The sequence below is a fragment of the Narcine bancroftii genome, chromosome 9, assembly GCF_036971445.1.
Source record: "Narcine bancroftii isolate sNarBan1 chromosome 9, sNarBan1.hap1, whole genome shotgun sequence".
Taxonomy (NCBI): domain Eukaryota; kingdom Metazoa; phylum Chordata; class Chondrichthyes; order Torpediniformes; family Narcinidae; genus Narcine; species Narcine bancroftii.
In genome coordinates, this window is record NC_091477.1 from 97,235,280 (window position 1) to 97,249,413 (window position 14,134).

General features: G+C 39.8%; 1 protein-coding gene and 1 long non-coding RNA gene across 11 annotated transcripts in view; one reads left to right on the forward strand and one right to left on the reverse strand.

Moving 5' to 3' along the window:
• The window catches only part of pex5la (peroxisomal biogenesis factor 5-like a), a 126,608-nt gene that overhangs the window by 80,895 nt on the left and 31,579 nt on the right, over positions 1-14,134 (reverse strand). For 3 of the 10 annotated variants that reach the window (XM_069896989.1, XM_069896988.1, XM_069896990.1), the window contains exon 2: positions 685-789. The exons of 1 other annotated variant lie outside the window; for it this stretch is intronic. In XM_069896989.1, coding sequence (XP_069753090.1) covers positions 685-789 — 105 coding nt within the window. 6 more of the 10 variants (XM_069896997.1, XM_069896995.1, XM_069896991.1 and 3 more) reach the window with 3 other exon arrangements.
• Positions 1-14,134, forward strand: part of LOC138742499 (uncharacterized) — a 74,214-nt gene that overhangs the window by 35,216 nt on the left and 24,864 nt on the right. The gene's annotated exons all lie outside the window — the stretch shown is intronic.

Consider the following 14,134-nt stretch of genomic DNA (forward strand, 5'->3'; position numbering starts at 1 on the left):
ATATGTTGAGGCAATGTCAGTAATTTATGGAACAATTGCAAATAAAGACAATTTTGCACATCACGGACAGAATACATTGCTCAAATGAAACATCATAAATGTAAGTGTGGGAAAAAAATGAAAAATCCAAAAGATACAAAATAAAAGATTTTGGTGGGGCTATGTAAAACAAAATTGCAGTTTCTGCTTTAAATCAGATTATACTTTATTTTGTAAGTTTATTTTTATAAAGCCAATTATGTTCTAAGGGTTAAAACTGATGTTGTTTTAATAAAGTCCACCTTTAAGTAATACTTCTGAAATGAAAATTTCAGCATGATCTGGTGTCTGCCTCAGACCTCACTTTAATCCTTGTAATGAATCAAGGTGATATTTCTTTAAATATAATTGTAAACCAAGCAGAACATTTGAGAAGGTTATGGACAAACATATCCCTCAAAGATTCCTAAGACTGCATCCTAATGCAACATGATTTGAAAACAATTAACAAAGGATGTGAATGAATGTTAGTAATAGCACAGTTAGGTAAACATTAATTGGATATTACATCAGTATTTACCCGATTAATCATATTTAAGGACGAGTCTTTAAGCTTACTGTTTTATTGTAATTTTGTCCTCTCACATTCAGTTCACATGACTGAATGACCACATGCCAACTTGGTATTGGCATGATGCTTCCCACCTGTGATGTCACAGTGAGGAGGGGCTTTCCTTCTCCAGACTCCTCCCTCGGTATCTCCTTCATCACCATGGTAACACCCTTATCTGCAGCCCTAGCGCCTTTCCCCTACAACAGTGAAATCAACAATGACTTGTGTCAGGAGACTTTAAGATTTTACTGTTCAATTTATAACTTTCTTTTCAACATCTTTTTTGTCACACTATCATTTTCATAACATTCCAAGAACTGGAAAAAAAATAGGTTTAAAAAAGCAACATTTTTTGTAACCAAAGCATGAAGTGAACAATGGAAACGTACAAATTATTGTCTCCACATCACTAATATTAACCATACAACCGATTGCCACAGATGATCCAGAGACAAAAAGCATCCGTTTTGACCTCAGATCAGAAAAAAAAGTTGTACCATGGGTGGAAACTTTATGGCACACAAATTGCAAAGAAATATTACAGAAATATTAAATTTGCGGTTAGATTTTTTTTATTCGGAGGATTTTATTAATGTTATTCTTTTAAATCATATTTATCAATGCAAACACTAATAAAATTCGATTTCAGATTTTTTTTATCCATCTTGCTTAAGGGTTCACGACTATATAATTACATACTGGGGCTGCCAGGGTTATGAATGACCTGGCTTATAGAAATCCAAGTTCTCCCATACAATCTTTAAGCATTCTTGTAAATAAGAAAAATGTTTCATCATATTTACCAATAGCTTATAAACTATATACAATTAATTTAATAATGGGTAGTGTTAGGATGATCATACAATGAAATTAAAGAATTACATTAAGTGTATATAGAACCAATTGATACAGGTTTGCCTGTATCATGATCTGCTTAAATAAAGATCTGCTATAGTCATCATAAAATACATATTTTATCATTAGAAAAGCATAACAATAGCTTCTGCGCATAAATTTTAAATATTAAAAAAAACAAATACAACATCAGGCCCTTATTCATGGAGTTCCACTGCACAGAAATGGGCCCATCGGCCTGACTTGTCCATGGAGACCAAGTTCATCACATTTGCCTGCACTCAGCCCATATCCCTCTTAATCACATTCTTGCTTAAGGTGGAATGTATGTGAATGGGAAGGTTGAGAACCACTGCTCCAGACCCAATTGTTACTGAAACATTTTGCTTGAGAAAAATTTCCTTTGGAGTTATGAAACTGTGCACATAACGAGTCAATTAGGTACAATTAAAAGGTTTTCAAACCTTTTTCTTTCCACTCACATACCACCTTAAGCAATCCCTTACTAATCACAGAGCACCTATGGCATAAGGATTGCTTAAAGTGGAATATGGTTGGGGGGGGCAGTTTGAAAACCACTGTTCTTAAGGTTTCCTATTCCTGTGCCTGTCTAAATATCTTTTGATTATCATAATTGACCCCGATTCTCCCACTACCTCCAGTAGCTCACTCCATACACCACCACTCTCTGTGTCAAGAAGGCGCCCTTCAGGTCCCTTTTAAATCTTTCCCTTCTCACCTTAAATCTACCCACTTCCAAGGGAAAAGGCTATGACACTATCTATATCCTATGAAATTTTATAAACCTATAAAAGTCTTCTCCTTAGTCTCTTTATGCTACAATGCAAAAAGTCTTTGTCCATACAGCCTTTTGTAATTCAAGCCTATCAGTCCTGGTAACATTCTACACTCTTTCCAGGCTATGATACCTTAATGACACCTGGGTAACCAGAACTGCGCACAATACAGTCCCACCAACATTTTGTACAATTGCTCATGTATCCTGACCAGTGAAGGTAAAAAAAAGTACAAAGTAACATGAAATTAAGCAGACACTTACTTTTGATTAAAAGAGCAATTGAAATTACCGCTAGGTATAAGGATATAGCCTGACTGGCTATGTCACATTCATCTTTGAGTGTTAAATTATTGTCCATTAGATCAATCAACTTCCTCAGTCATCAATTATGAGACAAAAAAATATTACAACTCAAATATAAAAATGTAATTTAGTTTCTGATGATCATAATATTTTTAGATGAAAGTGTTACTTTTTAAATATAGATCTAAAGATGTGAAAAATATAAAAACAGATATAGGAACATTTAAAACAAGATCTGCAGATGCTATGATTTAGTTTAATACACAAAAGTGCTGGAAAAATTAACTGAGCCTCATGCTAGAAATATTGGTTTCTTTGCTACATAAAGAACAACGCAACCTGCTAAGTTTTCCCAGCAGTTTTGTGTATTAGGTAACGAATAGTATTTATTTTTTAGGTTAGTTACATTATATATTCTTCACTGTACTAGAAGAGCAAGTTTAGACAAAAAGCAATAGATTGAGCAATTCAAAACTGTGGGATAGTTTCCTATTGCAAAATTACAGTTTATGAACTGTTTAGGTTTGAGAAAGTTTGCTGCAAATCCAATAGCATTTCTGTTTTTTCTCAACAACACTGAAAATTAATTTTGGCCGTTTTTCTGAACACAATTATGATAAATTTGCATCACTTGGAAAACTTGCCCCAAGTTGTTTGTGTCAGGAATGCACAGAATTATATAATTCATGTGCAAGAGAGCTGTGGAGAAAGTTGTAATCATATTGTCATGCAATACTGAGTCCACACTGTGCATTATCTTTCACAACTATGACTAGAAGACCTGAAACAAATGCAATGACCAAATTTCTTGACCATCTCAAGTACCCCATTTAGCCTGCATTTTCCACAATCACATTACCCCACTGAATAAATCCCCTCTCATCTCTCCAATACGCCATCTCCACTAATTCCTTGGATTCTATGATCTCCTCCACAGACGATCTCCTGGGCATTAATCACATAATACTTTCCAGATTTCATTTTCCAATTCTGGTCTAATCCTAAGCTTCTGATTGCTCTTCCCAAATGCTTGACAGTGTCACTGTCAGTCCATCCCTCATCCTGCCACATCCTCTTTCCCAACTATTGCCTGTTTTCAAAAAAAACGTCCACCTCCCACCAACCAGTGCCTTTCCCCCAAACCCATTGGGCACAAATGTCCCCAATGCAGAATTATGCTTGCAATGAATGTCAATGATGTATCTATCTATATTCTAGGTTATCAATACGAGGTGATCAATATTACTTAATATTTCGTTGTTCATTTCATGGCAAAAATTATATTGCAATATATCTAGTTGTCCATTTCATTAAAAGGGGTTGAAATTTACTCATCTTAGAAAACTCATGGAGTTGGTTATCTTATTCCAGTGATCAACTTCAAAATAAGTCAATTAAATTTGTAGCTTTGGGACATTTTTTATCTTGATTCTTCTTCTTTCTTTGGCTTGGCTTCGCGGACGAAGATTTATGGAGGGGGTAATTTGTGTATATAGTTACTGCATTTGATGGCATACAGGTCCCATGGACATACAAGAACCCCCTCGCCCTTTCAACAGAGAATAGTAAGAATTTTTTTTTAGTGTACTTATGGGTAGGCAGAATGTCTTTTTTCATTCAGTTCTCACTCATTCTGCCATGCGGCTTCTCCTTGGCAGGCCACCTAGCCCCAGGGCACAGGGTCCCCACCAGCAACCCACAAGTGTTGGCGATGTTGGTGAATGGGTTCCTCCTACACCTCGTGCTGCTGGCGGGGGCTGCCCGCCTTCTCACCGAGGGAACTGAGCGGCAGCAGTAGCTCCAGAAAGCACAGGCCACCCAGGGGAAGGTGGTCCGCAAAGCTGTGGGCCCACTTCCTGGAGAGCCACAGCGCCCCCACAGGCTTCTTGAAGCTGGGGGAGTAGCCACCGACCTGCTCAGTGGCCATGGTGGCAAAGCCGAGTGGACAGCGGGGGATCGCTCCCTCCTTGATACTAAGTCACACAGCGACGATGATCACTGTCGGGTTTACTCACCATCATCAACCTATTTTCAACTTTGTATTCAAGACCAGGGAATATTTTTGAGCCAACTTTTGGGAAAAAGGTGGGTTTTATATGCTGTCAAACATGGTACTTAAAGCATCCCTTTCCTGGTTCCAGGACGAACAAGAAGTGACAATTAATGAATTTCTGCATTGTTTTTTTAAATAAGTCATAAACCAAATTTAGCTCACTGAAGGATGTGAAATAAATCATTTCCAATGTAAATGCTAAACTTGATAGTGTCAATACTTCCTTAAATTGTGATGACCTCTGAATTATGGCAAGAGATATCCATTGCTCAAGATGACAAAGAACAAAATTTGGATCCATTAACCGAAGAGCAATTACACTATTTATCATTCATTTTGACAGGTATCATGTCCTTGATTGCTCAGATATAGGACAGCTTCTTAAATCCGGCATGACACAGAAGGAGTCCATTGTCTCATCAAAACAACACTGGGTTTGAGAGCATCCCCAATGGTCCCATTTTCCCCATCCTGTAAATTTATACTCTCCCATATGCCTATCAACTCCACTTAGCTTCCCTAATCCTCTTTACATCCATCTAGATTTAGAGTTAATTTATAGAACCAATTAACTGACAAAATAGCAGTTCTTTGTGATGTGTGAATAAACCAGAGCCCTTGAGGGAAATCATGTGGTCACAGTGAGAACATGGAAACTGCACACAGACAACACCAGAGGTCGGAATTAAATCTGGATCTCTGGAGATGTATGGCAGCAGAACTAACTGCCGCTCCACTGTGTCATCCTGGGCATTGACCTAGTTACAGTTGGTTGACAATGCTTTATTTATTTCTTTTGTGAAGAACCTGTTCCTATTAATATATCTTATGTTCTTAAGATATTGCGGATCCATTGATGTTGAATGAGTGTTGCTTTCTTGCAGATTATATCATGCCAGTGTAAAATTGTGTCTGAATCTTACGGTATTACATTTTTTTAAGCCATTCAGCCCTCGAGTTCACTCCACCCAATTAACCTATACCCCCACTACATTTCAAAATTATACCCCTGGGAAATCTCATGTAGACACAGGGAGAACGTACCAATGTGGATTCGAACCACAGTCTTGATCGCTGGTGCTGTAAAGGCATTGCGCTAACTGTGCACACACCATTGTTTCTCTGCTGATTAAAGAATCAGAATAGTTCATTTCAATAATGTATTAACCATTTGAGGAAGATAGTTTGCGCATTTGGATATATACACTTACATACTCGAATGATGCAATTCTAACATATTAAGTAGGATTCAATGTAACAGTAATTTAGTTATTGATAAAAATAACTCATATTCTCACAGGAGTGAAACACAGAAGTCTGCAGAAGTAGTGATTGCAGCAAAAGTACAACACTGGAGAAACTCAGGGATCTCACAGAGTACTTTATATAACAAAGATAAAGATACATAACCAACATTTTGGCTTGAAGCCTTCATCAAAATATGAGCAAAATGTAGGCAAGTGCCTGTATAAAATGGAGAACCACAGGCAAGAGGAAATAGGTGGATAGGGGAGCAAACAAGGGGAGGGGGGGGGGGGGAATGGTTCTGTGAATGGAGAGGGAAAGGGTGGTGAGCTGGAGGAAAGGAGACAGACAGAAGAGAGGGAGAACTGGGAGTGGTTTAACAGAAACCAGAGAAGTCGATGTTAATGCCATCCAGTTGGTGAGTGCTCAGACGGAATATTAGGTGTTGTTCCTCCAATTTCTGGTGGTGCTGGTTTGGCAGTGCATGAGGCCCTGGACAGCTGTGGGGCGCAGAATTGAAATGGTTGGCCACAGAGAGATCCCCCATCGAAGGTGCTCAGTGAAATGATCTCCCAGTCTGCATTCAGTCACTCCAAAGTAGAGAAGGTCACAAAGGTAGCTACTCCTGCAGATTCACAAGTGTTTTTTTTTCCCCACTTGGAAAGATTGTTTAGGGTTCCAACTGGTGGTAAGGGAGGAAGTGCAAATGTGGCTCTTCCTGTGGTGGGAAGGGATGTGTGGTCAAGGGTGTCACGAAGGGAGTGGTCCCGACAGAAGGAAGAAAGGGAAGGAGAGGGGACGATGTGTCTGGGGGTGGGATAATGTTTTAGGCTATGGAAATTACAGGAAATAATATGCTGAATGTGGGGCCTGGTGAGGTGATAGATGAGGACAAGGGGAATCCTGTTCTTGTTGTGTCTAGGGCTAGAGGGCACCAGGGCAGGCATGTGGGAAATGGAAGAGATCCAGATAAGGCTAATTTGATGGTAGTAGAAGGGAAGCTATGTCTTTTGAAGAAGGAGGTCATCTCAGATGATGTGCAAAGGAAAACCTCATCTTGGGAAAAGATCTGACATAGACAGAGGAATTGAGAAAGAGGAAGATAATCCACACAGGGGACTGGCTGTGAAGAAGTGTAGTCAAGGTCATTGTGGGAGTTGGTAGGTTGGCAGAAAATGTCTGTAGAAAGTTTGCCTCCTGAGATGGAGACAGAGAGATCAAAGGGAGAGTATCACCAGAAATGGACCAAGTCAGGGTGAAAGTTAGCAGCAAAATGAATAAAGTTGACAGTTCATTATAGGTGTATGAGGCGACACCAATTTAGTTGTCAATGTAGCAGAGGAAGACTTGAGGGGCCTTGCCTGTGTAGGCTTGTAGCATGGATTGCTCTACAAAGCCAACAAAGCTGCAGGCATAGCTGGGTCCCATGCAGGTACCCATGGCTACTCCCTTGTCTTGGAGAAAAATCGGGAGCACTGGATGCATTAGATAACTCCTGCAGATTCAAAAGTGAAATGTTGCTTCACTTGAAAGGACTATTTGGGGCCCAGAATGGTGCTGAGGGAGGTGACATGGGCACAAGTGGAGCATCTCCTACGGTCACAGGGGTAGGTACCAAGAGGACGACTGGCGTGGAAGGGAGGAGTGGACAAGGGAGTCATGGTGGGAGCAGTCCCTGCGAAATGCAGAGAGGGGAAGAGAAGGGAATATGTGTTAATAGTGGGATCATGTAGTAGGTGGCGGTAATGGGAGAGGAGGATGTGTTGGATGCGGAAGCTGGTGGGGAGGTAAGTGAGGACAAGAGGAGTCCTGATAGCATTTAAGAAGTCTCTAGATTAACACTTGAATCACTTCAGTGTAGAGGACTATGGACCAAGTGTTGGACAGTGGCATTAATACAGAAGAGAGCCCAGGCAAGAAAGAACAAGTTGGACTGAAGGGTCAGTTTCTATGCTTCAAATCTCTACAACAATAAAGTTTAAAAAAATCAGTTGTTCCCATTGTCTAAAAAATTTTCTCCAGTTTCTGCTGATATTCAAATCTGACATTGAGAGCACATGTTTCTATTTAGATTTAGAGTTAAATTATTGTAAGCCATCTTTCTGAATAAATTATTTGCTATGATCTTTATTAGAATCATATGATTATTAAAAGTTAGTGTACCATAGTTGTTTTCCATGGTGTACTTCAGTGGCTTCGGAAAACCAATAAATCCTAGAGTAATTAGATGACAAGGGAGATAGGTTGCACAGAATGTCAAAACACCCGAGGGAAAATGTAACATCAACTATGGGCTGCTTCAGCATCATTATACCACAGGATCATTAGTAATCTATTTTTGGAAATAGTTTGTCTGCAAAGTATTGTTAGAGGTTTATAACTCATACAGCCAGTATCCAATCAATTATTTTCATCCAATGTGCCCAAGGGCAAGGCACTTTTCGAGAAGAATTACAAACCTCAGTTTCAAAACTTACAACATTTACTAAACTTTGGATTGCAATCCCTGCATTAATTAATTTAGAGAATAATCACTTTTTACTTGAGTCCTCCAAAATGATCATAAACTCAAAAAGGTCTGAAATTCTCTCTGGGGTTTCCCCAGCATCTGTCTGAGTTAGATCATGAGACTTAAGAGAATTGGAGAAATCTCATGAAATTTCAATCAATTATTCTTCTAGCAGGCTTAGCCTCAGAGGGGTTGGACTGGCAAAAGGGAAGCAGAAGAAAAGATGAAGGTCTGAGAAAAACAATAGGCTTAATAGTGCTGCATTCAGCTCCACACACAATGGATTCACCCTCAAGAGTCTAGCCCAGACAAAAAAAAATCTACTGGGGAAAATGCAGGCGTATATACTTTCAAACACTGATATTCTCCAGTGGAAGGAATCAATAAAGTATTTTCACTTTATCCAAAAGTGCATCAGACTAGATGATAAAGTATACTCACTTGAACAATTCTTTAAAATGGAAATTTGATGGGAATGTTGCCCCTCGAAATATAAAAATCAGGCTACAGCGGAGACTGGCAAAGTCAGTCACTCAGCGTGGAGACCTATGGACACTAGGTGATGCTCAGGCCAAAGCTGATGGCTTCCAATTCTAATTATGAACAACATCAAACTGGAAGATAGGGCTCTGGGCCATGGCCAGAATTGCTAGCTTCCTCCAGGTCTAAAACACGACTGAATTTACAAACATAAGCTTGCAATTCCAGGGAAGAGCAAAGTTGACAAGAATGTGTTGTGTTTCGCCTAAACTCATGTGGCATTTCAATGAGATTTCCTTACTCTGCAATCAAACAGTAAAGGTTAACATGCCAGCTGCTGTGTGATGCATATGGCAGGTTATGCAAGTCTGTGCGAGCTATCCCAATAGTTCCTGTGATCTCATTACTAAACTTCCATCACAGATCACTCTTTGGTAGCTGTAGATGACAGCTTAGGTGAGCACTGGTGTGGAGATGAAATACAGTATTGTGCCTCCTTGATAAACAAGGCGGTATGTTACAACATGGCTCCTGGATAAATTGCTTATTGTTTGTTATACTCTTCAGCATGCCCAGAGAGGGAAATACTTGAAAGCAGGGAACTATGATGATCAGGTAGATCAGGGTACACTATCCTTCTAGAGTTCTTCAACTGCAGCCAAATAGAACGATGCTAAAAATTGTTATATTTCCCAGTCCTAAATATTCCTGCTATCCTAAGTTTCAATCCTTTAGCCATTCACAGAGCTCCAATAAGCCTAAAAGCAAGCTTGCAATCTACTGAAAAATCTGTAAATATTCCAAGAAATTCCCCAAAACAAAATTTCAGACATACATCTCACAATTATTTTTGCAACTACATTTAGCAGATACAATATGATCTTTTGTGCCCTTCTACCAACCCTAATGCTCCCATTACTGGGATTTCAGTTGACAATGTAGAAGGACAGAGTTTTCCAGATAATGGCGTTTGATACAGCAGTAGCCAATACTGCTGAAGCAGTTTAGCCCAACTCTGGCTTGCCAGCATCAGGAAGACACTGAATATGCATAAAAGATTTTTTTAAAAACCATGCCATTTGTAACCACTTGAGTTGAAGTGAAAGATTCTCCCCAATACACCAACCTCGATTAATATTCTGTTTTAAGCACAGGTAACATTTTAGAACTTTACTGTTAGTTGTCATTTCTTGGTGTGAATGTCCAAAGAATGCAAGGAGATGAAAAATTGGTACAGGAATTGGTACAGGAATTGGTACAATTCATCAAAATCATGGCTGATTTTCTACCACAGTACCATTTTCCAGCTCTATCCCCATTTCCCTTGATTGTCCCTTATACAGAAGTTTATTGCACACCCTTTTAAATTATTAGAACAACCAAGCCTTCATTTTCTTTCAGGGTAGAAAATCCCTTTGGTTATTCAGCATTCTCACTGCCTGTGGGAAAATGTTCCTCAGCCTGGTGGTGCTGCTTCTGATACTCCTGTATCTCTTCCCCAATGGGAGCAGCTGAAAGACACTGCATGCAAAGTGGAAGGGGATCCTCAATGATTTTGTGCGCCTCCTTCAGACAACAATCTTGGTAGATCACGACGAATAGTGCGGGAGGGAGACTCCAGTGACTTAAGCTGGTATGTAAATGGGAAAACAAGGTTGAAAACCACTGGTTTAGACAATACTGTTCTTGTCTATTCAGTCCTATTATAAATCAAGGATTGGCAGACGTCTTGATGGTAATCATGTTTTCTGTTGAAGCTACAAAAAAGCCAAAGTGCCAGTGTCCAGACATTGAAAATTTTGTTCCTCCACTGAAATGAAACCAACACAAAACATTTCTGCATGGCTTTCGAGCAACTAAAACAGTCTGAGGGCATTGGAAACACAGGAGACTGCAGCACGAGAATCTGGAGCAAGAAACAAGGAGTAGGAGGAACTCAGCAGGTCAGGCAGCATCTTTTGAGGTAAATGGAGAATTGGTGTTTTGGGTTGAGTCCCTTCATCAAATCTTGATGAAAAGGTCTTTACTTGAAACATCAAATCTCAAGGAAAGCAGTCTAGTTTAAGTTTTTATATGCAATGACCCACAGTTAAATTAGGGGCAAGCTACAACACTATTTTCCATGATTGTTTTTAATTAAACATACATGATAAGGAATATTGTTCAGGAATAGGCATTTCCTGTGTCGAACATAATGCTTAAAAAAAACTATAGGTCTTCTGTTTGCACGTAATCTACAATCCTCTATCTGCATGTTCATGTGTCTATCTAGAAGGCTTTCTGCTTCCACCACTACTCTTATCAGCCTGTTCCATGCACTTGCTACTCTCTGTTTAATCTTTGGCCCTCTCGTTTGCTTTAAACTTTTCCTTCTTCATCTCAAATGCATGTCCTCTAAAATGTAACATATTTATCCTGAGAAGAAAAATATTCTGACTGTATGCTATCAATGCCTCCCCTAATTTTATAAACTTTTAGATTTTCCTTCAGCCTCCAGCACTCCAAAGATAACAACCCAAGTTTTTCTAACCTCATCCCACAGCTCATATTCTCTCAAACACACAGCATCCTGGTAAATCTCTTCTGTAGCCTTTCTAAAGCCTCCACATCCTTCCTATAACTAGGGCTTTTCTCTTTGGAGCCAAGAAGAATGAGAAGTGACTGAGTAGAGGTCTACAAGATTACGAGAGGCGATAGGGTGAATAACCAGCACCTTTTTCCTGGGTGAAGGTAGCAAATACACGAGGACATCTGTTTAAGGTGAGGGGAGGAAAGTTCATAGGAAATGTCAGGGACAATTATTTTCATATACAGAGTGATGGGTGCCTGAAATGAATTGCTGGAGGTGGAGGTGAAGGCAGGTACAATAGGGGCATTTAAAAAAAACTGTTAAGACATGTGGATGCATTAAAAAAAAAGGGTTATGGGTGTGAGGTTGGAATGGTTTATGTTGTTCAGAATGTTTTTATGGGTTGGTACAACACCATGGTCCAAAGGATCTTTACTATGCTGTAATGTCCTATAATGGAATGAGTAGAATTGCAAACAGTATTCCAAATTCAAGTTTATTTATCATTCATTTGCACAAACAACCTGATGAAAGAGTGTTCTCATGGGCCTTGGCGCAAAACATGCAATTACAAAACCAGATATAACATACATACAGACAAGAAACACATATGCAGGACAATATATTTCAGTTGTTCAGCTTTCTCACTGCCTGTGGGAAGAAGCTTTTTCTCCTCTTGGTGGTGCTGGTTCTGATGGTTCTGATACCGCTTTCCTGACGGGAGCAGTTGAAAGATACTGGGTGTGGGGTGGTAAGGAACCTCACTGATTTTGTATGCCCTCTTCAGACAACAATCCACATCGATGGGAGCTTGTGGGGGTAGGGGGGGAAGATGTGAGGGGAGGGAGACTCCAGTGATCCTCTCTTCTATTCTAATAATCTTTTGGATTAACCTCCGATCAACTTCTCTACAGCAAGCGTATCACACCGGATGCAGCCGGCAGGGACACTCTCATTAGAGCTCTTGTAGAAGGTTGACATGTTGGTGGCCGGTTACCTTGCCCACTTCAGTCTTCTCTGAAGTTAGGTGTGGTGCAGCCAAACCAACATTTTATACAATAGTAGCACAAATTCCTTACTCTTATACTCACTGCCCTGCTCAGTGGTCCAAGAATAGCAAACGTCTTTTCATCTCTCTATCTACTTGCGTGGCCATTTTTGATGAGCCTGAACCCCAAGATATTGTTGCACATTGTGACAGATTATAGATTTGACTTTGAGAGATAAATTGGGGCAGGTTTTTTTAGTGTAGGTCACATACAAACATTTCAAAACAGATCTCATTTAAAGTACTGGAATGGAATGCTATTTTGAAAAGCAACAGATGAAAGAACTCAGAGGAGTAGGTTCAGAGTTCCAGGCTGTCTGGGAGTGCTGTTTGCTGTTCTAAGAGGGTCATGTGGTTGTTTTTTGCAAGCAGAGAGCGTCAAACAAGCTTTTTAGAGAGAGAGAGAGAGAGAGAGAGAGAGAGAGAGAGAGAGAAGTTCTGTAGTTTCAGTCAGCAGCCACAGCTGGGCCAGGACAAGCTGGCAAGCTTGTGGAAAAACCCCATTTTGAAGACGGTTTGTGAGTTCTTAGTTCAGCCTGGTCAAAGTCCTTGTGGCTCATACAAGAGGAGAAGACTGTCTGTCTAATGTTTCACTTGAAATAAGAGAAACAAAAAGGAACTCGGTGGTGACCTGAAAGAAAGAAAACCCTGATGGGGCATTTCTTCGGCAAGACACTGACATGGCTGATTGGAAAGAATCAGTTTGTGTCCAGCAACCAACAAATTTCCCTCTGAAAACTTACGAGAACCTTCCTGAGCGGTAACCATTTACCTTTCAAGCACCAAAGCCTGGTGAACTTTATAAATGTTAAATTCTATGCACAGTATAAGAATTGCCTGCACCCAGTGAACTTGGCAGAATGAGAAGTGAGATTGGACTGTGAACCAAAGAACTTTTCTGAACTTACACACATTTAATACACGTGCGCTTAGAATTAGAAGGGGGTTATTAGGTTAGTTAATAGTGATAAGTTAAAATGTGATTCAGTTTTCATGTTTAAAGATAATTAAAAGCAACTTTTGTTTAAGTAACCATTTGTCTTGGTGAATATCTATTGCTGCTGGGTTTATGGGTCCTCTGGGCTTGTAACAACATCAATACTTAAGAGTCCTGTGATAAAATGTATGTTCCCCTTATGTTTGACTTCCCAAAGTGTAACACCTCATACTTGTCTGGATTCATTTCTCTGCCCATCACCTGTAACTGATCTATATCTTGTTGTATTCTTTGATAGCCCTCTATACTGTCCTCAATGCCACCAATTTTTGTGTCATATGCAAACACTCACCTACTTTTTTAATTCAAGTCATTTACATACATCACAAACAACAGGAGTCCCAACATTGATACCTCAGGACAACACAGCACATGGGCTCCAACCAGCATAACACCCTTTCACCACCACCCTCTGCTTTCTATTGGCCAGCCAATTCTGAATCCAAACCATCAATTCACTATGGGTCCCCAGCATCTGAACTACTGGATCAGCCTACTATGAGAAACCTTCTCAAATGCCTTAATAAAGTCAACGTAGGTGACATGTACTGCCCTATCCTCGTCAACCATCTTTGTCACCTTCTCAAAAAAAACCAGTCAAATTTGTAAGACATGACCTACCCCACACAGAGCCATGCTGATTGACCATAATCTATCCATGCCTTTTCAAATGTATGTAAACTC